We start from the raw sequence: 26,948 nt of genomic DNA on the forward strand, positions 1-26,948 counted from the left end.
ATTTACTGGATCACGTATGTTAGTGTTTGCATGGTGGTGGTTATGCCTTAAGGTGCAGAGTCTAGGGTAGGGTCTTGTGTGCCATTATCGGGGTTATCTGATGTTACTTCTGCACCCCTAACCCACTCAGGAACCCTGTCGGTGCCTCCTCTGTATCAGGTCGCTTAAAGCTGCAGCCGGTGCTTGGATCTAGACCCGGGCAGCAACTTTGCCGGTTCCGTCTCCCCATTACCGTGCCCTGGTGTTTGCCTGTTTGAACCCATCCACGTTAAATAAACTGGCGTGGGTGGTGGCTCATTAAGTGTTCCGTGTAACATTGCTGCTCACAAGTTTTATTAGATTTAGCTTCCATGTTTGTGTGGGGACTGGGGTTGTGTGTGTGGGCTAGAGTAGTCCGGTGCAGACCCCCTATATAACATACTAAACGTAAACATGGCTAACTCCTTCATTACTAGAGGATACATTGTTACATTCGCACCTTCATTACTAGATGATACATTGTTGCTGAAACGTATACAGGTGACTTTGCATCTCCTAGCCCACACCCCCTAACAACCTTCCCTGGGAACACCCCATGTCTCTGTATCACTGCAACCGAACGCAGATCCTGCCCAATGGTCAGCCCACACGCCACCAATATGTATATTTGCAGGGGGAACTGAGTAAGTGAGGTGGATACGTTGATGTTCCAACATGGTTTTGTGTATATAAGGGAGGGGGAGTCCGATGTTTTGATCTGCAGAAAGGTGGTGTGGGGCTCATTCCTAAAGGTAATAAAAATAAATCTGCACCCCACCACGACGTATAAACACGCACAAGAGCGGATCACGAGTGTCGCTGAGCAATCCTCCACTCCTCACTGGCTCACTCAAGCCACACTTGCTATATTTAATCTATATGCTATCGAGGACTGTGCAAGAAAGCACAGTATCTGTTGGTTAAAGCAGCCCCAGCTGCAATACGTACCATCCTCATTCATCCTTTACAGCCAGCGATCACACCCCCTCCTCCATTTCTGGTATTTAATTATTCATTATTGCACTGCTGATCTCACACTAGCTGCCGCTTCCTTTAGAAAAAATAAATATAAAAATGCGGCTTATATTCTCTTAATATCCTCTAGCCAGTTACGGATACATTGTATGTATTTTTAATTTGATATGTATTATTCAGCTTCTGGGTGTCAATACAGATCGTAGCTACACCCTTCTTTCTGTATAGAAACATGTTGCATCTTCCTCTGCCTCTCTGAATGCAGCAGAAGCATTAGAAAAGGAAGTCAAGGGTTGGGGGTAAACTGGCCTGTTTTGTCACCCATTTAAACCTTGAAGACTAACCTTATATATTTATCTGTTTCAGGGAAAGTGGAGCTGCATGGCAAAGTTATAGAAGTTGAACATTCAGTTCCCAAAAGGCAGAGGTAAATAATCCAATTAATCTGTAGTTTTAAAGGGAGAGATTAATGTAATTGTCTGCTCCCTCCCTACCTACCTTTTAAATCAGTCTAATAGTTATGTCATAGTGGGTGTCCTATTTTTAATCTTTTTTTATTTATTTGCTAGTTGGTTGATTTTCAACATATTGTCTAAATCAGTGTTTTGACAGAATTCAATTTATAAATGATTGTGGTGAAGAACCAGAATGTGTGATCTAAAATAGAATCTGAGCATATATTCTTCTATTTAGCTACCTTATTGTGTGTGTGTGTGTGTGTGTGATCGTGTTACATACACATAGTATGAGTTCAGGCTATAGGTCAATGGTGATCTTATTCTAATCAGTACTACTCTTGAATGTGCTTTTATTTATAACTTGTTTTGGGGGGCTATCTACTCAGGTTACCGCTCTCAACCCCATTCCTCCTTTTTTGGTGGTAATTTATTGTATTCCATATATTCTTAAATAGAAGTGTGTGATTTCCTTGAAATTGTGACCTTTGCACTACAATAGTAGCAGTTTAGGAAAATAAATGAGTATTATATTTAGCCATTCTGTACATGCTGTTGCCTTGTGGTCTGTCTGCATGTGTAGTGGGCCTCTCGCAGAGCCTGCTGCCATTTTGAGGTCTACTTGAGGATTTTTTTTATTTATACATACACCAAAACTCATACAAATAAAACCTTCAATGGTGTATGTACTTCACCATAGACTCAGTCTGAATGCATATTCAGTAAAATGTTATAATTCACAACTAGGGTGTTGCCCTTCTGCTTTGAATCCTACATTTTATAGTTCTTATTTGTAATTGGGGAAAAAAAACAAGTGTGTGACAATCGTGAAATAATGTTGTTACTTTGTCATAACTGGAATAATCATATTGTTTTTACACTATAACAATTTATTTTAATTTAAAGTGGCAGTTTCCAACTAACCTGCACTTAGAGAAAAGTGACATATTCATTGGCAATCGCATTTTAATATGTTAAATCCAATATCCTTGAGACACACATTTTGTGCATGGGTACATCCCATTATATCCTTTTCGTCTCACAGGGTTAGTTTTAGATTTTACAATATGAAGTTGTGTAGTTGCAAGTAACATTCTGTTTAAGTCCTAACTTTTGAAATGTTTTTGTTTATCCTTTTGTAAGCAAGGGTCTAAATTATCTACGTGATGGTGTTTCTATGTATCAGGCACCTCTGTGCTTGTAGGGTTAAATGAGGTGTGGGTGGTGGGTAAGGTCTTTGTTTGATGTTCGCATAGTAAATGTGTACCCAGTTAGAGCCCACCCACTCTGCTGGTATGTTGAAAATCTAAGGTTCATTTTTCAATGAGGCCTTCTCTCAGCCGACATCTTCCGTTTTGCTCTGTTTCCCCACCCCCTCCTCCTTTTTAAAGAATAGCATGGCAGTCGTGTGTTTTTTTTTGTTTTTTGTTTTTTTTAAAGACTTACTGGAGTCATGGTTGGATAAAAATAAATGAATGAAATTCAGAAAATGTCTCTTCCACCCCCTTCCCTTGTGCCTCTCTCCAAACCTTTCTTGCAGATTGAGCGACTCTTCTTACTCTTATATACCATGTGTGTTTGTGAATGCACAGCTACCCCCCTCCCCCACCAGTCCCTCATTAGTTTGATTCTTTCAGGAGCAGCTCAAGCTATGCATTATGGGGGCAGGGAGGGGGTTGGGAAGTGGCAATCTATATCCTCCTCGCATAAGGAAAAGGTCAAGAGGTGGTGTCAGTTAGGGTTGCCATAAAGTTGAGCTGAATTCAGAAGACCAATCATTGGAAAGTGTGCTTGATTTGTTATGCAAAGTAAAATTCTTAGGCCCAGCAGCCACTGCATTCCAAGCCATCTTGGGACTTTGGAGATCTGACGTGGACACTCCCACATTGCTGGAATGACCTTTATACCTGCTGTGAAAGGCAGGTTGGGAATATGGTGCTGCAGAAGGCTTATTGAAGCATTAAAAGACACTGCTATAGAAAAGGGGGCCTTGTCGAGGTTCTCCTGATAGTGGCTGCATGGGGGAGGGGAGTGCAATGTGTCATGGCTCCAGCCCAGTGTTGGTTCCTGATTACACTACCGGAGTCTCCAGAGAATGTCATAGGAATGCAGTTTTTTGTGTGTAATGTTTAGACCTTAATGAATCCACGGAAGACTATTTCATCATAGTATTTCAGCTCCCTGTAGTAAGTGTTTTGAGAGCTCTAAAGGCTTGCAGTAATTTATGCAGTATATCATTATACACATTTGTGCCCCCTCTTCTATAGAACACTGACTAAACGTGTTTTAAAAATAAATAGAAATCTCAAAAATAATTAGTTGAAATTTTACTATGTGGAATCCAGCAGCCACAAATAACAGAATATACTCACATTTTACTGGTTTAGTTAGATTATATAATTATTTATTTATATAGCACACACATTCTGCAGCTTTAAAGAGAATATTGCAGTCATTCACATCATTCCCTGTCCTAGAGGAGCTTACAATCTGCATTCACATGTACACACACATGCACTAAGGTTCATTTTTGTAAGAAGCCAATTTAGCTACCTGTATGTTTGTGGGAGGAAACCGGAGTACCCGGAGGAAAATCTACACAAGCATGGGGAGAAAATACAAACTCCACACATGCACTTGGTGGGAATCAAACTCAAGACATCAGTGCTGTGCGGCAGCAAGCTAATCATTGCACCACTGTGCTGCTCATAGAATGGTTTTACTATTTCTGTAAATTTATATTTGATTGCTGTGCTCAATTTTGTTGTTTAGGACGTTCATTAACTTTTTTTTTTTCCTACAAGTTAAAACTGTTTATGCATGGGTGTGCTACTGAATGTGTCTAGTGCCAAGACAAGTCGTAATGACAAGCTACAAATATTAAGGAAAATAGATTTAGAATTGAGCTAATTTATTTATGCATTTCCCATTGTAATAACCTTGTAGTACTGTGTAATGTTTTTCATAAAGTATACAGATCTTTGGTGTTTGTAGTTATATTTCTACATCCTACATACAAATTACTAAACCACCTATATATCTATAACAGGGTAACAGTTGGAGAGGAATATGGTCATTTGTGTAATAATCCATTCCAAGCAATCTGCCTGTGAATACTTGCAATCTATAAATATATACGTCTGTCCTATGTCAATAAAGCGGCTACTATTCTGTAGGCCAGTATACATGTGGTTTAGTGAAGTGTGAGTGTGTAGGGGGAGGGGAAGGTTTAGCAGCTTGCTGTAAGGAAAAAAATACTTTCTTTGCTTAAAATGTATATGTTTCATACTTAGTAATTCTGTGGTTGGTAAAACGTGATAATACAAAATTACTTCAGAACATTTTATGCCATTTTTAGTAATTTCAAGGGAAAATATTTACCTACTCTCCTCTCATTTACCTCTAATACATATATTCCTTTTTCTTTCCTTTTGTGTTTTGTCCAGATACTATGATGATGCATGTTATTTTACTTTAAATTTTGTCAGTTTAAAATCTTTCCACTTCTAATTACACTGGTGCATTTTCCTATAGCAATATGTGTAGCCCTGATTTGGCTTTCAGTATATTTCTAGGCTCATATAGATTGTAAGCCTGCGAGCAGGGCCTTCCTACCTATATATCTGTCTGTTATTACCCAGTTTTGTTCTATTGCGCTTTACAATTGGAAAGCGCAACAGAATATGCTGCGCTATATAAGAAATTGATAATAATAATAATTTGTTGCCTGCTGCTCCCATCATAAAATACTAATCACATTTTTGTTCCCCCTATTCTGCAAGTATCTCTATATTCTTTGTGGAACAGCCATTTTCAAGGTTGTGTGTGTTTTTTTTTTTTTTTTTTTTTTTTTTTTTTTTTTTTTTTAAATTCTGAAACATAAATGATTGCATTGGCTGTGTTCTGTACCAGTTATTGTAATCTATCTTAAATGAAACTTTTTATTTTTATTACAGAAATATAATTAAAAGATTGCACTTAAATGTGCAGATTAAGTATACGCAAGTGGATTATACATACATACATACATACAGTGGTTGCTGTACACAAAGCAAAAAAAAAAAGTGCAAATTTGCACCTTGGTGAAACCTTTGCAAAGGGGGCAAACTTAAAATATGTGGAAAGTTTTAGGGGCCAATATATTAATCATGGAACTGCCACCATTATTAAGATTCCTTGTTGCTGTGGATATTTTCATTTGTAATGTATCAAGGGAAAATATATCCCCGGTACTTTTGATAGACTTCTCTAGGGGAAGCTGACACTGCGCCATGCGCACAGTGTCTGCTTCCGCCGCCAGATGGAGGCTACGGGAGAGAGATCGGAAAACCTCTCCTGTTCGTAAACTCACCATAGGCTATAGCAATTTACACCATCTGAAAATAGTGTAAAACTCTGAAAAGGTTTGGTACATAGGGCTAAAATCGTAATCCCCATTGATGATAATGGGGACGGAAATCTACAGTGCTTATTAGCACTCTGCCGGAGATATCTGAAGTCTCCTGCATTCTGCTATTAGTACATGGAAACAATTCATAAAACTATGCAGAAACTGCAGTTTCTACCTAATTTTATGACAAAATAGCTTGTTAAATAGTCGAGAGTGGCGTGTCCTTGCTCGACTCTAGAATGCAGTGTAAAAATAAAGCTGTCCTGTATTTGTTGAATACATGCAAAGACGGCCAGTATTTTCCCTGCATGGGGAAAAGAAATTGTATTCACACCTATTGCATTGCAACATGGTTTCTCTAGAAACAAAGTGGCTGTCCTCTTTTGTTTTTTGTTTTGTTCTGCTCTGCTCTGAGCTCTGCATCGTCCACTATGGGGGAAGAATTCGATTCTGTGCGAAGAACTGCAGATCGTGTCCGCAGTCATTGCAAGTTTTCCCTTGCAACCCAAAGAGGTGCAAGTGAAAAATTGTGTTATGGGCACTACTGTAAATGGGTGATGTGAGCAGCCAGGCAGCTCTGTGATGTCTGGCGTTGCATCGCATTGAATTTGATCTGCTCCAAATGTGTTTTTGATACCTTTTTTCATTTATAAAGTTGTCTTGTCACCACAATGGTCCTGGTGCTTTGTGTATTGATTCAGCATATTGTGTTTTGTGACGTAGTTCAGTGGCTAAATGCTCAGTGTGACTTGTCCTGTGTTTGAATCCAAAAGAGTCTATTCCTGGAGGTATCTGAAATGAAATTCTACACCTTTTTATGCCCTATCTAGAAAAGATCGTTAGAGTGCAGTATGGAATTAGGAGTGCTTGATGTTTCCTAGGTGTTGGGAAATGGTGTCTGCATGTAAGCCTAGTAAGATCATGGGTGGTTTAAAGGGAGAGGTAAATTTATACTGCGGTTCACAGGATTTAATTTTTTTTTTTTTTTTTGCATTTGATCTATTTTAGCCACTGGCCCCCTGTTGTGTAATTTGTGCATTTTCAAAGGATTGCAGAATAAAGCGCTATATGGCTTTTAATATCAAACAAAGCTTTAGTGAAAGTAGATGTGAGGCTCAACAGCATTTTATGTTTGTTGTTCTTGTCTTTTTAAAGGGGAATTTGAGCAGAGCTGTAGTTTCCTGAAGTGTTTGGCAATGGAGTGGGCGTTATGGTTCAAGTTTTGGAAGCATGTGATGGATTGGCTAAGCTGCCCATCCAGTAGCAGACTTGTCTTTGAAAGATCAAAAAGATCTTCACAAATCGTTCATCAATTTATTGTTCATGTGCATGAACGATTTGTGAACGATTGCACAAAACAACCAAAGACCATAGACCAACAATTTTCAAACCAGTTGTTAATAAAAACGGTCTGAAATTTTTATTTAAATCTATATATGTTTATATGGTTGGTCGTTCCGGCATTGAAAATGTGAACGATAACTATGTCCGATAACGACGGATTGACAGGCAAAACAGGACGACTGAAACGACAGTCGTGATCATGCATGTTTAGGGCATTGTACTACACTATTTTCAAGCGATATGACCTTCGTTATCGCTCAGTCGCTAGGTTTAATCGCCTAGTGGATGGGCAGCAGCAGCATGCCACAACTAACCAATCTCTTGTCTTCAGCATGGACCGTAGCAGTTCCTACCGCATTAAAAAAAAAAAAATTCTGGCACTTACCTGATGGCACTGCAGGAGTTTATTAGTATTTGTATAGCGCCAGCATATTCTGTTGCAAGTTAAAATTGCGAGCTAATGGGGTAGCCTGCCTGTTCATCACTCTTTAAATACCTGTGACTTGCTCCATTTAGATATAAGTGTATGGCCAGAGGTAGATGCTTTACGGAAGTTTAACTTGTTTTGTTTTAAATCAAACATCCTCTTTATGCGCTGCCTCCTCTCAGCAATAGATACAGTATGATTCCTTCCCTTTAAACCTTATCATGGCCAAGAGCTGTACTACATAACATTAACACAAATCTGCTGCTTGATTATTATTACTATTTTTTTTTTCTTGTAGAACAGATAGATTTACTAGATTCACTTCTATCCTTATCTATTAAGTTGTACCTGGAGGACTGACCTCTGTACTGCAATGGCTGCCTTCACCTAAGCTATGCAGACGGCCATGATTTAACATGAGAGGGCAAGTTCTCCAGAAGTGTACAGATTCTTTAATCAGCCAGTACAGGAGATGCAGATCGAAGCCTTGTTTTAGAATAAAGGTGATCTTCATTTTCTCTCTAATTACTTCAAGTCTGATTCAAATCTGGAAGATTACTACCTGTAAAAAGAAAAGAAAAAAAAAATAATATATATATATATATATATAATATTATTATTATTAGCATTTATTTATATGGCGCCACAAGTGTTCCGCAGCGCCTTACAGAGTACAAAAACAAATTGTATACAAGTGACTTACAGAACAATACAATACAGGACATGGATAATATATATTGCTACATTAGTGACCATATCACCCAGATAAGCAACAGAGCATAAGCAACCAAGTGTTAGGTGCCCTAGTGGTGAGTAAGAAGTAAATGACACTATAGTAAGGAGAAGCACAAGAGGGTAGATGGCCCTGCTCGTGAGAGCTTACATTCTAAAAAGGTGGGGGAAGACAAACTGGGTTGACACAGATGGGGTAGATGGGGACGAATGAGCATGTAGCAAGGAGTTAGAATGATAGCTGGAAGGCTTTGATGAAGTAGTGGGTCTTGAGAGCCCGTTTGAAGGATTGCAAACAGGTGGAGAGTCTGATGCGGAGTGGGAGAGAGTTCCAGAGGTGGGGAGCAGTGCGGGCAAAATCTTGGAGGCGGGAGTGGGAGGAAGTAATCAGCTGGCATGAAAGGCGGCGTGCATTAGTTGAGCGAAGAGGGCGGAGAGGAGCGTGAAGGGAGATGAGATCAGAGATGTATATGGGAGAAGATTGGGTGAGGGCTTTGTGAGCGAGCGTGAGAACCTTAAATTGGACTCTGAAAGGGAAGGGGAGCCAGTGTAGGGCTTGTAGGAGAGGGGAGGCAGATACAGAATGTTTGGAGAGGAAGATAAGCCGTGCAGCAGCATTGAGGACAGACTGGAGAGGAGAGAGATGGGATTTGGGGAGGCCAGATAGGAGGAGGTTACAATAGTCCAATCTGGAGATGACCAGTGAGTGTATGAGGGTTTTAGTAGCATCCTGGGTGAGATAGGGTCTGATCTTAGAAATATTTTTGAGATGGAAACGACAGGACTGTGAAAGGTTCTGGATATGTGGTTTGAAGGAGAGGGATGAGTCCAGGATAACTCCAAGACAGCGCACCTTGGGACTAGATGAGATAGTTATTCCATCAATTGATAAAGAAATAGTGGGAAGTGAGGTGATGTGGGAGGGTGGGAAGATGATTAGCTCTGTCTTAGACATATTAAGTTTAAGAAATCGCTGGGACATCCAGGAAGAGACAGCAGAGAGACAGTTGGAGATACGAGTCAGAAGAGGGGGAGAGATCAGGGGAGGAAAGGTAGATTTGAGTCGTGAGAGGAAACTGAAAAAGATCGGTCAGAGAGGTAGGATGACAGCCAGGAGAGGGCAGTTTCACGTAGACCAAGGGAGTGAAGGATATTCAGCAGGAGAGGGTGGTCCACAGTGTCAAAAGCAGCAGAGAGATCAAGGAGAATGAGAAGAGAGTAGTGGCCTTGGGATTTGGCAGCAAGGAGGTCATTGCTGACTTTTGTGAGGGCAGTTTCAGTGGAGTGGAGAGAACGGAAGCCAGACTGAAAAGGGTCAAGGAGGGAGTGGGAGGAAAGAAAAGTGGTAAGGCGGTTGTAGACAATCCGCTCAAGGAGTTTGGAGGCAAAGGGGAGGAGAGAGATGGGACGGTAGTTAAAAAGAAGGTTAGGATCAAGGGTAGGTTTTTTAAGAATGGGGGAGACAAGGGCATGTTTGAATGCAGAAGGAACAGTGCCTGATGAGAGGGAGAGGTTAATGAGGTGGGCAAGATGGGAGCAGGCTGAGAGAGAGAGGAAGCGGAGGAGGCGGGAGGGGATGGGATCAAGGGGGGAGGTGGAAGGGGGGGAGGACCGGATGAGGGCCATGACTTCCTCTCCAGATACAGGGGAGAAGGATGTTAGAGTTGGTAAAGTTGATGGGGAGGGGTGACTAGGGAAAGGAGGAGGTGGAGAGCTGGGGGACTGATTGGATATGATGTCCTGACGTATGGAATCAATTTTAGATGTAAAGTAGGTAGCAAAGTCAAGGGCAGTGAGCAAGGAGGGGAGACGAGGAGGGGGTGGGCGAAGGAGGGATTTGAAAGTAGTGAAGAGACGCTGGGGATAAGAGGACTGAGAGGAGATGAGGTTCTTAAAGCATGACTGTTTAGAGAGGGAGAGCGCAGCACTATAGGATGAGAGCATAAATTTGAAATGGAGAAAATCTGCCTTAGAGCGTGATCTTCTCCACTGTCGCTCAGCAGTTCGAGAACACTTTTGCAGGTACCTGGTGCATTTGGAATGCCAGGGTTGAGGAGTAGATCTGCGAGTGTGAATAGTGATCGCTGGGGCAACAGAGTCCAGAGCAGAAGTAAGGGAGGCATTGTATAGGGAGGCGGCTTGTTCAGGGCAGGAGAGAGAGAGGATGGGGGAGAGAAGTGAGTCAAGCAGAGAAGAAAAGGAACCTGTGTCAATGTTACGCTTAGTAATGGAGGCTTTTGGAGGTAGAGGAGGGGAAGGAGAGAGGGACAGGTTAAAAGAGAGAAGGTGATGGTCAGAAAGAGGGAATGGGGAATTGAGGTGGTCAGAAATATCACAACGGTGTGTGAATACCAGATCAAGCACATGGCCACTCACATGGGAGGGTGAGGAGGTCCATTGGGAGAGACCAAGTGACGATGTGAGGGAGAGGAGTTTGGAGGCAGAGGATTCTGTGGGGATATCAATTGGAATATTGAAGTCACCTAGGATAATGGAGGGAAGGTCTGAGGAGAGAAAGTGAGGGAGCCAGGAAGCAAAGTTGTCAAGGAACTTGGAGGGAGGGCCAGGGGGACGGTAAATGACAGCTACTTGGAGGTGTGTGTATGTATATATATATATATATGTGTGTATATATATATATATATATATATATAATTTATTAACAGTATCTTGTATAGCGCAGCATATTCCGTTGCGCTTTACAATTGGAAACATTTATAGAACAAAACGGGGTAATAACAGACAAACACAGAGGTCAGAGGCCCCTGTTTGCAAGCTTACAATCTATAGGGAAATAAGCATTGATACACAAGGATAGGTGCTATATATTGCAATTTCGTCCAGCCAGAAATAAATATATATAATATAAATTATACAGGCTTCCTTATAGGGGATATCACAGTAGAGGCTTTTATACCATATGATGTCCTCGATGTACATGTGTATCAGGATGAAGTCGAATGACACAGGGTGGTATATCTAAACAAAAAATTCCACCTCTGTAAACTTGTGAAATACCAAGTTTTTTGTAGCTTTTGTATCCATCTACTTTGCTTGCTGCCCTTTTATTTAGTGTGATGATTCTTGTAGCCAGAGAGGCAACATGTGGCACTCCAGGCAGGTGGAGATGTGCAAGTTCCAGCACGCCACAATTATGGTTCTATTTTTTTTAAATGGGGCCATTGCATTCCTGAGCTAAGGTCACGTTTGGCAAAGAGGGTGTGTGTCTTTTGTTTGAATGGTTGTTGATTGGGTTTGCTTGATTTTTGTGTACTCAATTTTAATACCAATATCTGAGAATGGAACAAGGTCTGAAATGTAAACGTTGACTTATTTCTTTTTTTTTTTTTTTGCATTGTGCTTATTTTACTGTGTGAATATAATTGCATACATCTGCCTTTTCAACAACACAATGCAGTTGTTAAACTATTTACTTACTGTATGTGTGTGTGTGTGCGCTCTCATTCTATTGGTTCATGATCAAGAACTGAATGTGCTGTATGGCTGTGTAAATATTCTATATCCAATGAAAATCTGACTAGAATTGAGCACAATAAATAAAACTATGGTGCTCAAAACACTACTAAATTCCAGTACAAAGGTTTAAGGAAGCTGAGAACCCTCAATTTGGGTGTATACATGCAGATTATCATATTTGGATTTTTCACTGTTGGTGGAATACTGTTGGTACTATGTGGTAAATAGGAAATATATTTACTTATAAGAGGGCAAAAGGCATATCCAATCTAAGTGTCGTTTGTTAATGATAATACATATATCTACCTCACCAGCAGCTGCTTATTAGGGCCAGGGATGTCAAAATAGTGGAAATGAGGAAGGAAATTAAACCTTCACCATAGAAAGAGAAATATATTCTGCAGTGCTAATTATGAAATGATGGGAAGAATATATAGTTATAAGTATATATTCTCGATATACAGTCTGTTCCATAAATATTGGGACATTGACAGAATTTTCATATTTTGGCCTCTATTCACCACCACAATGGCTTTGAAATGAAACAAACAAGATGTGTTTTAACTGCAGACTTTCAGTTTTAATTTGAGGGTAATTACATCCAAATTAGGTGAACGGTGTAGGAATTACAACGGTTTCTATATGTGCCTCCGACTTTTTAAGGGGCCAAAAGTAATGGGACTATCAACTCAAAAGCTATTTCATGGACAGGTGTGGGCTATTCCCTCGTTATTTCATTATCAATTAAGCAGGTAAAATGTCTGGAGTTGATTCTAGGTATGATATTTGCATTTGGAATCAGTTGCTGTCGACTCTCAATATGAGATCCAAAGAGCTGTCACTATCAGTGAAGCAAGCCATCATTAGGCTGAAAAATCATAACAAACCCATCAGAGAGATAGCAAAAACATTAGGTGTGACCAAATCAACTGTTTGGAACATTCTTAAAAAGAGAGAATGCACCGGAGAGCTCAGCAACACCTAAAGACCCGGAAGACCACGGAAAACAACTGTGGTGGATGACAGAAGAATCATTTCCCTGGTGAAGAAAAACCCCTTCACAACAGTTGGCCAAATCAAGAACACTCTCCAGGAGGTAGGTGTATATGTGTCAAAGTCAACAATCAAGAGAAGACTTCACAAGAGTGAATATAGAGGGTTCACCACAAGATGTAAACCATTGGTGAGCCTCAAAAACAGGAAGACCATCTAAAAAAGCCATTACAGTTCTGGAACAACATCCTCTGGACAGATGAGACAAAGATCAACTTGTACCAGAGTGATGGGAAGAGAAGAGTATGGAGAAGGAAAGGAACTGCTCATGATCCAAAACATACCACCTCATCAGTGAAGCATGGTGGTGGTAGTGTCATGGCGTGGGCATGTATGGCTGCCAATGGAACTGGTCCCCTTGTATTTATTGATGATGTGACTGCTGACAAAAGCAGCAGAATGAATTCTGAAGTGTTTCGGGCAATATTGTATGCTCCTATTCAGTCAAATCCTTCAGAACTCATTGGACGGCGCTTCACAGTGCAGATGGACAATGACCCGAAGCATACTGCAAAAGCAACCAAAGAGTTTTTTTAAGGCTAAAGAGTGGAATGTTATGCAATGGCCAAGTCAATCCCCTGACCTGAATCTGATTGAGCATGCATTTCACTTGATGAAGACAAAACTGAAGGGAAAATGCCCCAAGAACAAGCAGGAACTGAAGACATTTGCAGTAGAGGCCTGGCAGAGCATCACCAGGGATGAAAACCAGCGTCTGGTGATGTCTATGCGTTCCAGACTTCAGGCTGTACTTGCCTGCAAAGGTTTTGCAACAAAGTATTAAAAAAGTGAAAGTTAGATTAGTGAGTTAGTGGATTGTTTAGTTTGTCCCATTACTTTTGGCCCCTTAAAAAGTGGGAGGCACATATAGAAACCGTTGTAATTCCTACACCGTTCACCTGATTTGGATGTAATTACCCTCAAATTAAATCTGAAAGTCTGCAGTTAAAGCACATCTTGTTTGTTTCATTTCAAAGCCATTGTGGTGGTGAATAGAGGCCAAAATATGAAAATTCTGTCAATGTCCCAATATTTATGGACCTGACTGTATCAAATGGCAGGCAAACATACAAGTAATGCTGGCCATACACGCTGCAATTATCGGGACGATCCGCCCGATGGCGGATCGCCGCGATAATTGTAGCGTGGGGGGGCGACCGAGGGTTAAATATTGTTCGGTTGGGCATGCTGGATTGTCCAGCATGCCCGTCCGATGCGATATTTACCCGGTTACTGTCGGCTGCATCGGGCAGTGTATGCCCAGCGCGGCCGACAGACAGACATTTCCTGTGTTCCTTCCTACGGAAGGAACAGGGAAATGTCTCCTCCCCCGGGGGCGGAGCGCAGATGTCGGGCTATACACTGTGAGATTTCTCAGTGTATGTTGCGGACATCTGCGGCTGGCAGCCGGCCAGATAAAATGTCTGTCGGTCTGACAGACATTTTATCTTGCCGTGTATGCCCAGCATAAGAAAATACCAATAAACAGTTGCAGTGTAGTTAACCTTTAAACACTACTGTCTGTGACTCTGTAGGATCAAACGAAGTGTAGATGTGACCATATGTAGTTACTCTGTATCAACTCAAGATAAATAGTATAGCAAATGACAATAATCCAGCAGGGGAGCTCTGATGTGAATATATAAATGGCAGTATAAAACTGCAGGCCGGTCCTAGATGGCAAAGTTCCACTGGTCCGAGTGCACCCAAGGGAGCTGGACTGCTAATCTAAAGTGGAGAGAGCCTAGGGGCTTTTTGGATGTACACCCATGCTGTATTGTGTATTTGGTATCGAAATGGTTCACTGTTATTTATATAGCGCGCACGTTCGTGTTTTTGTTTTCTTTTTGTGTCGGGAGCCAATTAGCTTACCAGTGTTTTTTATTTATTTTTTTGAGTGTGAGTGGAAACCTAAACACCCTAAGTAAACTCCCACAAACATGAGGAGGATATACAAGCTACACACAGATGGGCCACAACCAGTAATTTAGCTCATTATTGTGTTGCAGGTAATGCTAAGCACAACGGCCGTGTTTTTCAACTCAAGTACTCATGGAATCCTAATACCACTCTTATACCAAAGTCCCAGGTCTGACCCGGGATTTGGAACACGTTTCCAACCACGGGATGTTATCTCAAAGTGCCACTGAAGCTGACCGATCTGACAGCATGCGGCACTATCCGGGTCATCGTGACCTGGATCTCGCCGTTTACACTGCAGGATTACACGGGAATGACCTGTGGCGAACCTGCAAGCTCCCAGAGTTGGATTCCCGGGTCCCTGGACCTGTGTGGACCCATTTACACTGAAAAAATCCGGGGTTGATGCGCGTTCATGTGCATCGACCCGGGATTTTTAAATCTGTGTAAAAGGGGTATAACAGTGCATGTTTTCCAGGTCTCCGCACAGAATCAGAAGTGAAATAATTGTCACCACCTTTTTGGATTTTTTTTTTTTTTTTTTTCTTCGTGTGTGTCAGTTAGTAATGAATACACTTGTGCTCCAGCAATCACTGTTGGTAGGGAAGCCAATCCCGGGATTTTAATCCTGGGATTGGAGGTAGATGGGAAGCTGCAGTGGTGAGAAACAGGAGTCTGCGGTATCTGTCTGATACCCTTTCTTGGGTCTCTCGGCCGGCTGGCTTCTTGGAGCATGCGGCATTGCTCCTGCTGTGACTTCTGCCCACTGGACAGCGCCGGACCACTGACTCCCTTTGCATCTGACTGCCTGCTTCGCCAGACCCCCGGAAGGGGTACTGCTTTGTCTGCCCAAGTTATCCTCTGCTGTACTCCTGCGGGTCCAGTCGGTTAACTGCTGCACATGCAGAGGGGCTTCTAAACTGAGAACTTCTGCAGCTTTACAGCTTCCTGCTGAGTCTGGTAGCTACGGCTGAGTTCTCACGGCCTCTTTGAAAAGGAGACTGCCGGACGTTTGCTGCCTCCTGTCGTCACGTGGTTCTAACTGTGATTATGGCAATTTGGCAGGCCCTGGACTTTTCGGTACCACAGGGGACACCCTCCACTCAGTTAGTAACAGTCCAAACAGGGGAGCTTTCCCAGCATATGGAGGAGGGCCACACTTTCACTGAATGGAAGTACAAATCCTGGGAATACTGGATTGAGATTTTGTTTTGAATTCTGGGATTACAAAAATGGGGCTTGTTTGACTTTCCTAACTGTTAGGGATTCCTGAGGACTGGAGTGTGGAAACACTATGCAACGTCATCCCTGCTGAGATATTAATGGTACATAGATTTTAAGCAAAAATTAGTTGTATAATACAGTGAATGTGTACAGCGTGATATCTATTCTACAAGTCAGAACAAATACATGGTCAATGGGGGGGGGAATTAAATTATCTTCACAGGGATGTAGCTCCGGGTTACGTTCCCTGTGCTATTCTTTTGCCTGCGTGGTAAACCTGCAACTAGCTGAGTTCTGCTTGCACCCTCCTGAGGTGCGAGCAGAAAACCCAGCTAATAAGTTCCAATGGTCTAGCCGCGGTGTTACCGTATGTGGTACCAGCATCGCATCCGACACTTATGCTGGGAAATTCAGTTTACCGCCACTAAATCCTGGGCGTTAAAGTGCATCTCTTGGCTTAAATGCCGCACGCGATGCAGTAAATTGAATAGCTAAGGGCACCTAAGCCCGGAGCTACATCCCTGTAAAGCAAATTGAATGTCCCCCAATGTGTTTGATATATAATTAGTTGCATCTTAGTACTTAATTATGGATTCATCCTTTTTTGCTCCTTTGGGATTGGTTGATTTTCGAACTGTAGTTGTATATTTTATTACCAATTTTTTGTGTATAAATTATGCATCACACTTGGGATATCTACATCTCTTGATATGTTGGATTTTGTCCAGTATAACTTACCATAACATAAACGATTCCTGTTCTGATTCAGCAGGAAGCAAACCAGGTTATTTTACGAAACATTTTGGAACTGCTACAGAGCTTTGCAATACGTTCTCCAGCCTCATAGCTTTTTGTACTTGAGCCTAGGCATGACAAGACCCTGTGCACTAGGATAAATGGTTTATTTTTAATAACAAAAACTACAACTCTTCTCAGAAATAAAATGAAAGTGAAAGCTTGCCTGTTAATTGAACATATTGCAGTGTATGGCATTGTTCCTCCTGCAGTAACAGCATTTGGTACCACGGAACAAATCACCATGGCGACTGTGGAACAGTGTTGCACATGGGATTTGCTGATCTTTCTATTGTGTTCTGTGTTCCATTCAGGGAAAGTGAGGAAAATTTCAGAGTGCCCACCCCCCTCTGGGGGCATAAATCAGAATGTACATCATAACCATGTTTCCCTCTTGGAAACAGGACTTGTGGGCTTGTGCTGTGCATCAGAGGTGCTGTGCAAGCTATGCATCTTTCCTACATGGGATGTGAAAGCCTGACTGGATAGGTGGGTATTATGGTGCTCTAGTTAGACTAACCTACTTCCAGCATGATTGGGTGTGCAAGATACAGAAGACTATTTATCTTTTGGTGTATGTGATGGCTAATGCATTGTTAGACTTCGGTGTACATGTAATTGCTTGCAAGATGTCTGCGATTTTAGCCACTCGATTTAAAGCAGCATTTCTTTAAAAAGCAAAATCTGCTTAGTATTGCCTATTTAAATCTGACATCTTGTGGCTGCCTACAGCTCACAGGCTGTAATACAGTTTATTCCACTTAGTCATGTGTGTTGCAGGATGGTGTAGTCACTTCCTTTTTAATGTGACGACTCCTAAAGAAAATGGCCACTATCCATAGTGGAGTTCCAATTTCACCATTTTCCTAACTGCAATTTTTAAATGGTGTATTTTCTGTAATTAGTAGTAATGAAGTACTTCCTGATTTTTATTTTAGACAGACTTTGGCCTTCAGTATCTTTTTAAAGCTCAAATGTGTGGGGGGTGTAACCAGTTCCTTTGTTAATTTTACTGTATAGAGCATGTTTATTAGATTTATGAAGTTATTTATATAGCTCACACATTGAGCAACACTTTCGGACACTATTTAGTTATTTGCATCACTACCTGCCCCAATGGCGATTTACAATCTATTTTCCTACTACATGGACACATAAACACTAGAATTTTTTTTTTTTGTCAGATTCCACCTAACTTTCTTCAATGTTTCTGGATTGTGTGAGGTACCTGGAGAAAACCCATACAAACTACAAACAGCGCCCTGGTTGGCATTAAACCCATGACCTCAGTGCTGTGATCTTACAATGCTACCCAGTGCATCACTGTACTATGGGCCTGATTCAGAGGCGCTCGCGTTTTTTTTTTTTTTTTTTAGGCCGCTCACACAGCTGTGGGTGACCACCCACAGCTTGTGCGAGCGGCCTGGCGATGGTCGCAGTAGGGTCTCGGCTCCCGCAAACCCGAGTGAATTTCCTTCTCTAATAGTAGGGCTGCCCACAAACTGCAGGCATTCCTAAGGGAACGCCTGCGTTTGTGCAACCACCTCCCCTCCCCACCTACAAAACAGGGCGAGCTGTCAATCAACATCGACAGCTGCCCCATCTTGTAGTGAGCGACGGAGCTGCTGGGGCTCGCGCATGCGCACGCTGAAGGCGGAGCATGCGCAGTGGGGGAACATCGACCCGCTTGCTGTGCGCTCGCAAGCGGGACTAAATCAGGCCCTATATGTATCCATATTCCCATTTGAAGTTTTCTCACTTGTCTTTTATTCTGTTACTTTAACATGGTTTTATGGCTTGAATGTGTGTTTAAAAAAAAATGTAAGTAATAAGGTTCATAGTGCACAATTTAATTCAACACTAATTGAATAGTGCTGGGAAGGAGCTTCCAGAGCTATTCAATTCAATGCGCTGCTTTGTCGGAGAATGCATCTTCTCGCTCCTTAAACATGGTGTTGAGTCGCGAGAACCGGCATTCTCCGACTAAACTGCCCGGTGCGATGCTGTTTCCGAGGCGCTAAGGGCAGAAAACAGCATCGCGCCTGTAGTTTATATATATATATATATATATATATATATATATATATATATATATATATATATATATATTTTATAATTTTTAAATATGAACATTTCTTACGTGATGACATAAGTGTATGTCAGTCAAATCTTTAAAAAGAGTTAATGGTATTTTGTCCTCTGACCCTCGCATGGTCTTGTCAGATGTCAGACTTGTGTTTTTTTTTTTTTGTGGCTCTTGAAACCGTATTTTGTCCAAATGAATTATGGCTACTGTGATAGTACATGCAGTCATGGCAGCGAATTGTAATGTTTGCTGTATACTTTTTTTGCCTGCTTTTTTTTTTTTTTTTTTTTAAATTATTTAATTTATTCTTTTTATGGAATCGTACGACTAGTGCCATGATTTCATACTCCTACAGGCTGGGGTGTCCTTTACAAATTAAACATTGTGTTACAAGTATGTCTGAAATTTTGTTACCTTTTATAAATCTGGGAAAGATGTGTGTTGGAAGCGCTCCACCTTGCGGAGGCTAGCGTTAGCCATAGGCACTGTGCATTGGTCTGTGATTTTGTTAGATTACCTTGGTATAACATTGTTTTTCATTCGTTCAGAGCAGTTCATTATACAATAATTGAAAGTGTTGGGGCCAGTGTGGGTGTACTTTCTGAGGCATCGCTCCTTGTGTTTTTTTTACACTGTAGTATTTTGTGTATGTGGATTATACAGACCCTCTGTATATCAATCCATTACTGAGAAATAAGGACATTTCCTTATGTATGTTCCTGGAAACTAGCATCTAGTCATTGTGCCCCTGACACTGTTAAACAGATATACATTTCTATGAACAGGTCTTATTTTAAAACTGCACAATAAGTACTCACAAAATGCTAAAATGTACAGTGGTTGTGCTTTTGGCAATGGCAATTTTTCCTGTGCCATGAGGGTGCTTTTCATATTAATGCTGATTCCTGACAAGATGCTTGGTAAATTTTATATAGGCTACATTTTCATTCTCTTACTGAGGTAATTTTTGCTGCTGCCCTGTTTTAAGTACCAGTTTTTATTTTTAGCTGGAATGTTTTTAAACAGATTGTTTTTTATATATTTGTTTTGTAATGTCATAGCATTATGCATATTTATCTTGCATGTTGTCCTACCACAGTGTGGTCTTGTCTTTCCTTTTAGCAGTGAGTGTTACTGCTCAAAAGTTTGAATAATAAAAACTGTGTTCGTATCAATCTGATAAATTTTTTTAGTTTTATTTTTTTTGCCTTTTTGTTAGGCAGACCTTGTGTACAATTCATAGACACAGGCAAATATTAACATGAACTTGGGCACTGTGTTGCTTAGGGATTGTGAATGTTTTCATGCTTTACTTGTTAATGAAGCTTGCATTGTGTATGAATCCTATATAATGTATAAAAGTGTGTTCTGAACCTCTGTCCCAGCAAACACACAACCTTCCCAGTGCATTTTATAGTATTGCAAGGAGTAACTAACAATGCTTATTATACACTTACTAATATGAGATGTCATTAAGGGAAACCTGGTAGGCTTTCAATTATTGATGCTTGGCAATGCTAGCTAGACGCTAAAGTGACAACTTGGCGAATTTTTAAAATTGTATGTGTGTGATATAGATATATTTAATATAATTTTTTTTATTTTACAAACTGATTTAAAATTCATATGCTGGGTCCAGTCCTAAAACCAGGCATGTCCTGCATCTTCTTTTTTTTTTTTTTTCTTAAAGTTTTTGTATAGCAATCGAAACTTATTCTACAAGAATCTTTGTTTGTTTTTTAGCCCCAAGGTAAACCATTAATATTTAGTTATTTTTTTTTATTACAAAATCCCTTTACAAAATGTTTTTACATAGTATTTGTAGAAGGTTTAAATACCTGAGAACTTTAATTTAAAAGCTTACCAATGTTTGCTCCCAGGCAGTAAGAGGTACACATCCCAAAGTTGTGTATTCTGCTGAAAATGACACCATTACATCTCTGCATTGGCAGGGTTTCCTAAAATGTCCCTCCATCTCTAGGGTTCTATAAAGGATTTAAGTGGCTGTCCTGACTAACCCCTCCTTAAGTGAATAAATAATTGTGCTATACCCCACAAAGTTTTCCAAAATATGGGACTATTATTATTTATCTTTGTCTACCATTAGAATGAAGATTACAGTAGCCTAGAGGTTTGTTTTTACTTTATTCTGTAGGCATTAAATATTATGTAAGTTTAATTTGTATGTTCGACAGAAATATTTGCTGTCTTATACTGTTTTTATACCGGTTATCCCCTTCCTAACTTCTTGTAACCAAGATCAACAAGACTGTTTTCTTGTTAAGCTGGGTAGACACTGAACGATGTGTGTACCCAGCATTGTTGCCGGCATATTGGGCGGTCCATACACACTGGGCAATCTGGTGCCTATCATGCTACCCACCCACCCCCCAAATAGCGCTCTATGGGATCGTCAGCCGCTTCGCCTGATCTTACACGCTGGACATAAGATCAGGCGACGAGGCTGACGACCCCACGGGAGCGCGCACTACACGAAGTAGTGCATACACGCTATACATTTTTAACAATTTGTAGTTCCGATGTGTCGGCATCGGCCAAATTGTTAGATATCGTGCAAGGTGTAGAGGGGCCATAAATGTTTATATCCGTGATGTAGATAGATGAATTTCTAGAACCCACTTATTTCATATCTGGTATTACAACCTCTTTGTCTTAATGCAGACGATCACAAACTCTACCATTCTAATCCACACAGGTGACAGTTAGTACCTCCAGTCAATTTTATTTTACCATCTGGACATGCTTGGACAGCCTTTAAATCTGGGCTGTATTGGCAAAGTTTGGGAACCTCCATTTTAATGCCAATACTATGGGGTCTATTTGCTAAGCAGTGTTAGGAGACAAAGTGATAAGGTGCCAGCCAATCAGCTCCCAACTGCCATCTCACAGGCTGTGTTTGAAAAGTGACAGTTGGGAGCTGATTGGCTGGCACCTTATCACTTCATACTCTGTCTCCTAACACTGCTTAGTAAATAGACCCCTATAGTGCTGTGTGTGAATATATATATATATATAATATTTTAATGATACACCTCCCACTGCATGGCATAGACTAGAAGTGACAGCATATATAGTTGACTTGTGATGTAAGGGCAAAGGTGCATATCCACTACGCAGCTTTATGAACGACTGAACAACATCGTAATCGTTCATTATACTGTGCAGTGGATATTGTGCCCACCCTGAACGATGTGTCGTTCAGCGCAGGCACTCTCCGCGATCATGCACAACCTGACGATATGGTCAGGTTGGGCAGTATGTTCAGGCGATGACAGATGCCAACAATCAGCGGGAGCGCGAATTGTTGGTCTTTGACGGCATATTCACTGCACGATTAATGAACGATAGAACAATAACTGTCATTATCATTTAATCAGCCATTTATATCGTGTAGTGGATATGCGCCTTTAGACACAGTAATTTGCTTACTTTTATTTCTTACAATCTTTTCTCTAAAAACTGTTCTTACACTTGAGGAAATCTATAAATACTGTAAATGTTTCAAGCGTTTCTACAGTTAAAATATTCATTAAAAATAAAATTTACATTGCCTATCCACTTTATTTTAACCTACTGTAACTTTTATACTTGCCACTAGTTTGCAGTATGTGCGATGGTTGCATTTTATCAGTGTAAATGTTTAAAAAATTACTATGTATGTATGTGTCTCCAATATACAAATATTCCGAAATACAGATTTTTTTTTTTTTTTTTTAGCATGACTGAGATGGTGAAACCTTTGCTATTTGATGGTTCAATGTACTCAAACTTTGTTTAAGGCACAAAATTATAAAAAAATATTGTCTAAATTTTACCTTCAGGCTGTATGTATAAGGTGTATATAAAACCTAAATGCATGCTGTGTTTAGATTTGGGTCCCATTCCCGAGATAACTTATTATCATATTCAATTATTCCAAAATACGGAATATTCCGATATCCAAAAAACCCCTGGTCCCAAGCATTTTGGATATGGGAGACTCCACTTGTGTATATAGTTTATATATTGTGTGTGTTCGACAGATTTATCACAGTGTTTCCTTTTGATTCATTTTGCAATGTGTGTGGGACTTATAAAGGGGAGGGGGTTGGAGTGAGATTGTTGGGAACATTCTAAAACCACTGTACTCTCTACATCATATAATGTGGCTGGCTGATATGCTAATCTCCTGGCACTGAGCAAAACTGTAAATTACAACTTTAAGGAAAAATGAACTCCTACATGTGTCCGTTCACAGGTAACAAGTAGCTTGTGCTAATGTGTTAAAGAAGTGTGTGTGTGTGTGTGTATATATATATATATATATTTTCTCTCTAAGATTTTTTTTTTTTTTTTTGCTACTGAAGTGGTCAAGGTTTTTACTTTTCTTTGACTGATTGTTGCTCCACCCACCTGCTATGAGCTGGCAAAATTTTGATTGTTTTATCCGATCTATATCAAAAGATTTCAAATGGCAGCTGCTGTGTGTACAGACATTTTGCAGTGTTGTGTTTTTTTTTTTGGTTTTTTTTTGAGAGTTGGATTTCCAGCCTTACTCACAGCCATCTAGTAAAATGTCAGCTACAGAGGTGTCCTCTGTGCATCTCCGCTTGTGACAAGCGTCTTTTTTTTTTTTTTTTTTTTTTTTTGTCTTTCGCTAAAATGTGCATCTTAGTCTGATACAATAGAAACTGCTTAACAAGACTCCACTGATTAGTTTGATAAGCAACACTTGTACATTTGTATGGAATGAGTCTGAATCTGTATAGTGCTATGATGCAGCGACCGTGGCTTTTTTTTTTTTTCTTGACAAGTTCCGTTGTGCTTCATCTGCAACCTTTGTACATTTTTAAAACTAATTCTGGTTAAAGTTGCAGCCTGGCGTAGAGTAGTGTTTCACTACATCTGTGGTGCGACTAAATCGCAAATGTGAAAGTCACACCGCTACACCGATCGACGCAGCTTGCTCACGCTGAGCAACTTGCTCTGCATGGCGTTTTGAGGCTTGGTGTATGAGGACACATCTGTAGGTTGAGTTAAGGTCTACAAGATGCCATTGTTATAGGAACAGTTCCTATGTAAAACCCATAATGAAGGCCTGTTCTGTAGCTTGCTCCTACATCATTTGTGGCTTTCCCTCTCTCTCTCTCTGCCACACTTCAACAAGGTTTTACTGTGAAATGTTACCATAAGCACGGCCTATAAAGTGAAGATTTACAATCACTCTCAATATTATTTTTCACAGTGGGTATACACATTGCCATACTTGTACTCTGTTGCTGGTGATTAGATATATACATAGTACTGTTGACTTCAATGGTACATGTGAAATTCTGTTACCAGAGTAGACAGGCTTATCTGTTACACCACACTTTGTATGTGTAACAAATATGTACATAAATATATTTGTGTATAGATTATACTTTTATTTTCCTATGACATTTTACATTTGTATGTATATCTATCCCTGTCTTCGCTTTCAGAGAATTGTTTGTATGCTTCCCCACAAATCAGATTTTAATGTTTTTGTCTCTGTAAAGTGTTAAGATTAGTGTGCTTGTGTTTTTTTTTTTTTTTTGTTTGTTTTCCCCCCAGCCCACTCCCCCAAACAGTGAAAAATTATTGTGGGATCAGAATCCAGCAGGTCTGAATATACCATAGTAAATTCTCCCATCTTAAACCGCCGTCGTTGTATAAATGCCTACAATTCTTGATCAAAGTTTAAATTAGGATTTGAAGCCTTTTTAAACAATGATTGTGGTATGAAGTGGTTTAAAAAAAAATTAAAAAATTCTCACAAAACTAGAGCAAAACAGGACATGAAATAACACTGCCACTTGCAACGCTACCAAACCATTGATCTTATAAATTGGGCCCCACCGTTCCCAAGGCAACGTAAGCTGCTGCACTTCCAAAATGGGCAGGATTATATAGCTCTCGGTGGTGGGGGAGGGGGCGTAAGAGGAAACTTGGCATCCTGATGTTTAATGTAAAGGAAGTTGACATACACATGATAGTGAAGTGTAAATGTGGGTCTGCTGGGATCATTGTTAAGAGGATGTTGCTACGTGGCTTTTAATACCATGTGGTGGATCTTTGATACATAAAGGGGGTTAGGGGGAAAAGTGTTTTGAAAGGAAAATCTCTGCAGTGCATTATCTGACAACTATTAGATTATTCTGTTCTTCGGTGGAAGATTACTGTAAAATCAGTGCATTCCTTCTTCTTTTTTTTTTTTTTTTTTTAATTTAAAAAAAAAAAAATTCTACTCACGAAAAAAAAAAATTATTTGGGGGGGGGGAGTTTTTGGTCAGCTATTGTATGGAAATCCTATATACAAATCCTTGCCCATTTTCATAGGTTTAAAAGAAAATTAGAAATGCATGTAATCTAGAATATGCTTAAGCAATAGGTCTGCTTCGTCTGTACAAGTAAGATGTTCTAGCGGTGTAAATTCACCTTTACAAATCTCACATGGTATAAAGGCATAAATGTTTGCTGCGCAGGTTTAAAATGTGTAGGATTTTGACCCCTATTCCTCCTGCCCGCACCCTGTCCCCCCTGAAAAAATGAAAACAAAACAAGAGCCTTGGACCTAAACCGGCGAAGATTTCTATCTCCATGGATCTATAATATTGTCACACCAAAATGTTCATTAGTGCTTGATATAAATTGTAAGGCGATCTCTCATTATCACACATTGTCCGCTATTCTATAGCGAAAATGTGTTTACTTTACAAAGTTTTATCAAGGACTGACACTAACCATAGACATGACATGTACATTTATGGTTCAGATGGGGATCGAGGCTGGTCTTGCCAGGTGTACAGAAGTCTTTATGGTATAACTACAGAAACATTAGGCGACAGCTATGGCAAGTCATGGCTGTTCTCCTCAGCCATTAATGCTTGCACTCCTCCCGAATGTCTGCACTGCAGAGCCCTGGGCTGCATTGCAGCATCTCTCCTGCCATTGGGTGCTGTGTGTTACGAGAGCCATTGCAGCCCTGTTTTGGGTTACTTGTAACTACTAGCCCTTTTATCCTCCTAGATATATTGCATTAGCTATTCTGTTCTGCCTCACTCATTTACTGCTCTAACAGACAGCCATTTTGTTTCTGGTTCTCACTCTGAAGAATGTTGTAAAACAATTTGAAGGTTAAAATACACTGTTATTAGACTATAATATATAATTAGAATATTCCACCAAGTGTCCGTAGTGCCATATAGAAAAAATTACAATGCTACAGCAGCCATTCAATGTAGACAGGCTATACTGGAGGAGGGGTGGGGAGTCTGGGAGAAAATGTAAAATATTTAGGGGCTAATGTATCAAGCCATTTTTTTACATAAAATTATGCAGAAACTGCAGTTTCTGCATAATTGTATGTAGTGAGCCTATGTACTAAAAGCACAATGCTCGAGGTTTCACAGAAATCTCTGGCAAAGTGCTAATTAGCGCTGCAGATCGCAATCCCCATTATCATCAATGGGGACTATGATCTGACCCCTATGTACTAAACTCCAAAAAGCAAAGATTTTCAGAGTTTATCCCCGGTAGTTTACACAATCTTCAGATGGTGTAAACTACTGTCAGCCTATGGGGTGCTCCAGGTGCAGGAGAGAGATCCTTCGACCTTTCCCCCGCAGCCCCCAGCCAGTTCCAGAAGCTGATGCCGTGCGCATGCGCAGTGTCAGCTTCCCCCGGGGAAGTCTTTCACTTCTGTGAAACTTCTCGAAAATGCCAGGGATATAACTTGCGGGGACAGCGGTCCCTGCGAGTTCCCTGTAGTACATAGCTTGGATATTTTTTATTAATTAAAATATCCCCGGGTGAGTTGGGTACATAATAATCGCAGCTGGTCTGCGATTATTAGTACATCGACCCCTTAGTCTACTAAGTGAGTAACTGTTAAAACAGGAGCACTCCTTGACCCAGTGACCTGGGAAGGGCGTACAGGGGATCAGAGTTGCTGACTGAGTGGAATTGCACTGTGGACAAGGACAGTACAAGCAGAGAATAAGAGGGTGGAGGGCCCTGCTCTTGAGAGCT

General features: G+C 40.5%; 1 protein-coding gene across 1 annotated transcript in view; it reads left to right on the forward strand.

Moving 5' to 3' along the window:
• Positions 1 to 26,948, forward strand: part of IGF2BP3 (insulin like growth factor 2 mRNA binding protein 3) — a 100,798-nt gene that overhangs the window by 1,033 nt on the left and 72,817 nt on the right. The window contains exon 2 of the mRNA XM_088457361.1: positions 1,360 to 1,420. Within this exon, the coding sequence (XP_088313487.1) occupies positions 1,360 to 1,420 (61 nt within the window). The remainder of the gene's footprint in view (positions 1 to 1,359; positions 1,421 to 26,948) is intronic.

Source organism: Taudactylus pleione, unplaced genomic scaffold, assembly GCF_031769625.1.
Source record: "Taudactylus pleione unplaced genomic scaffold, aTauple2 ptg000758l, whole genome shotgun sequence".
Taxonomy (NCBI): domain Eukaryota; kingdom Metazoa; phylum Chordata; class Amphibia; order Anura; family Myobatrachidae; genus Taudactylus; species Taudactylus pleione.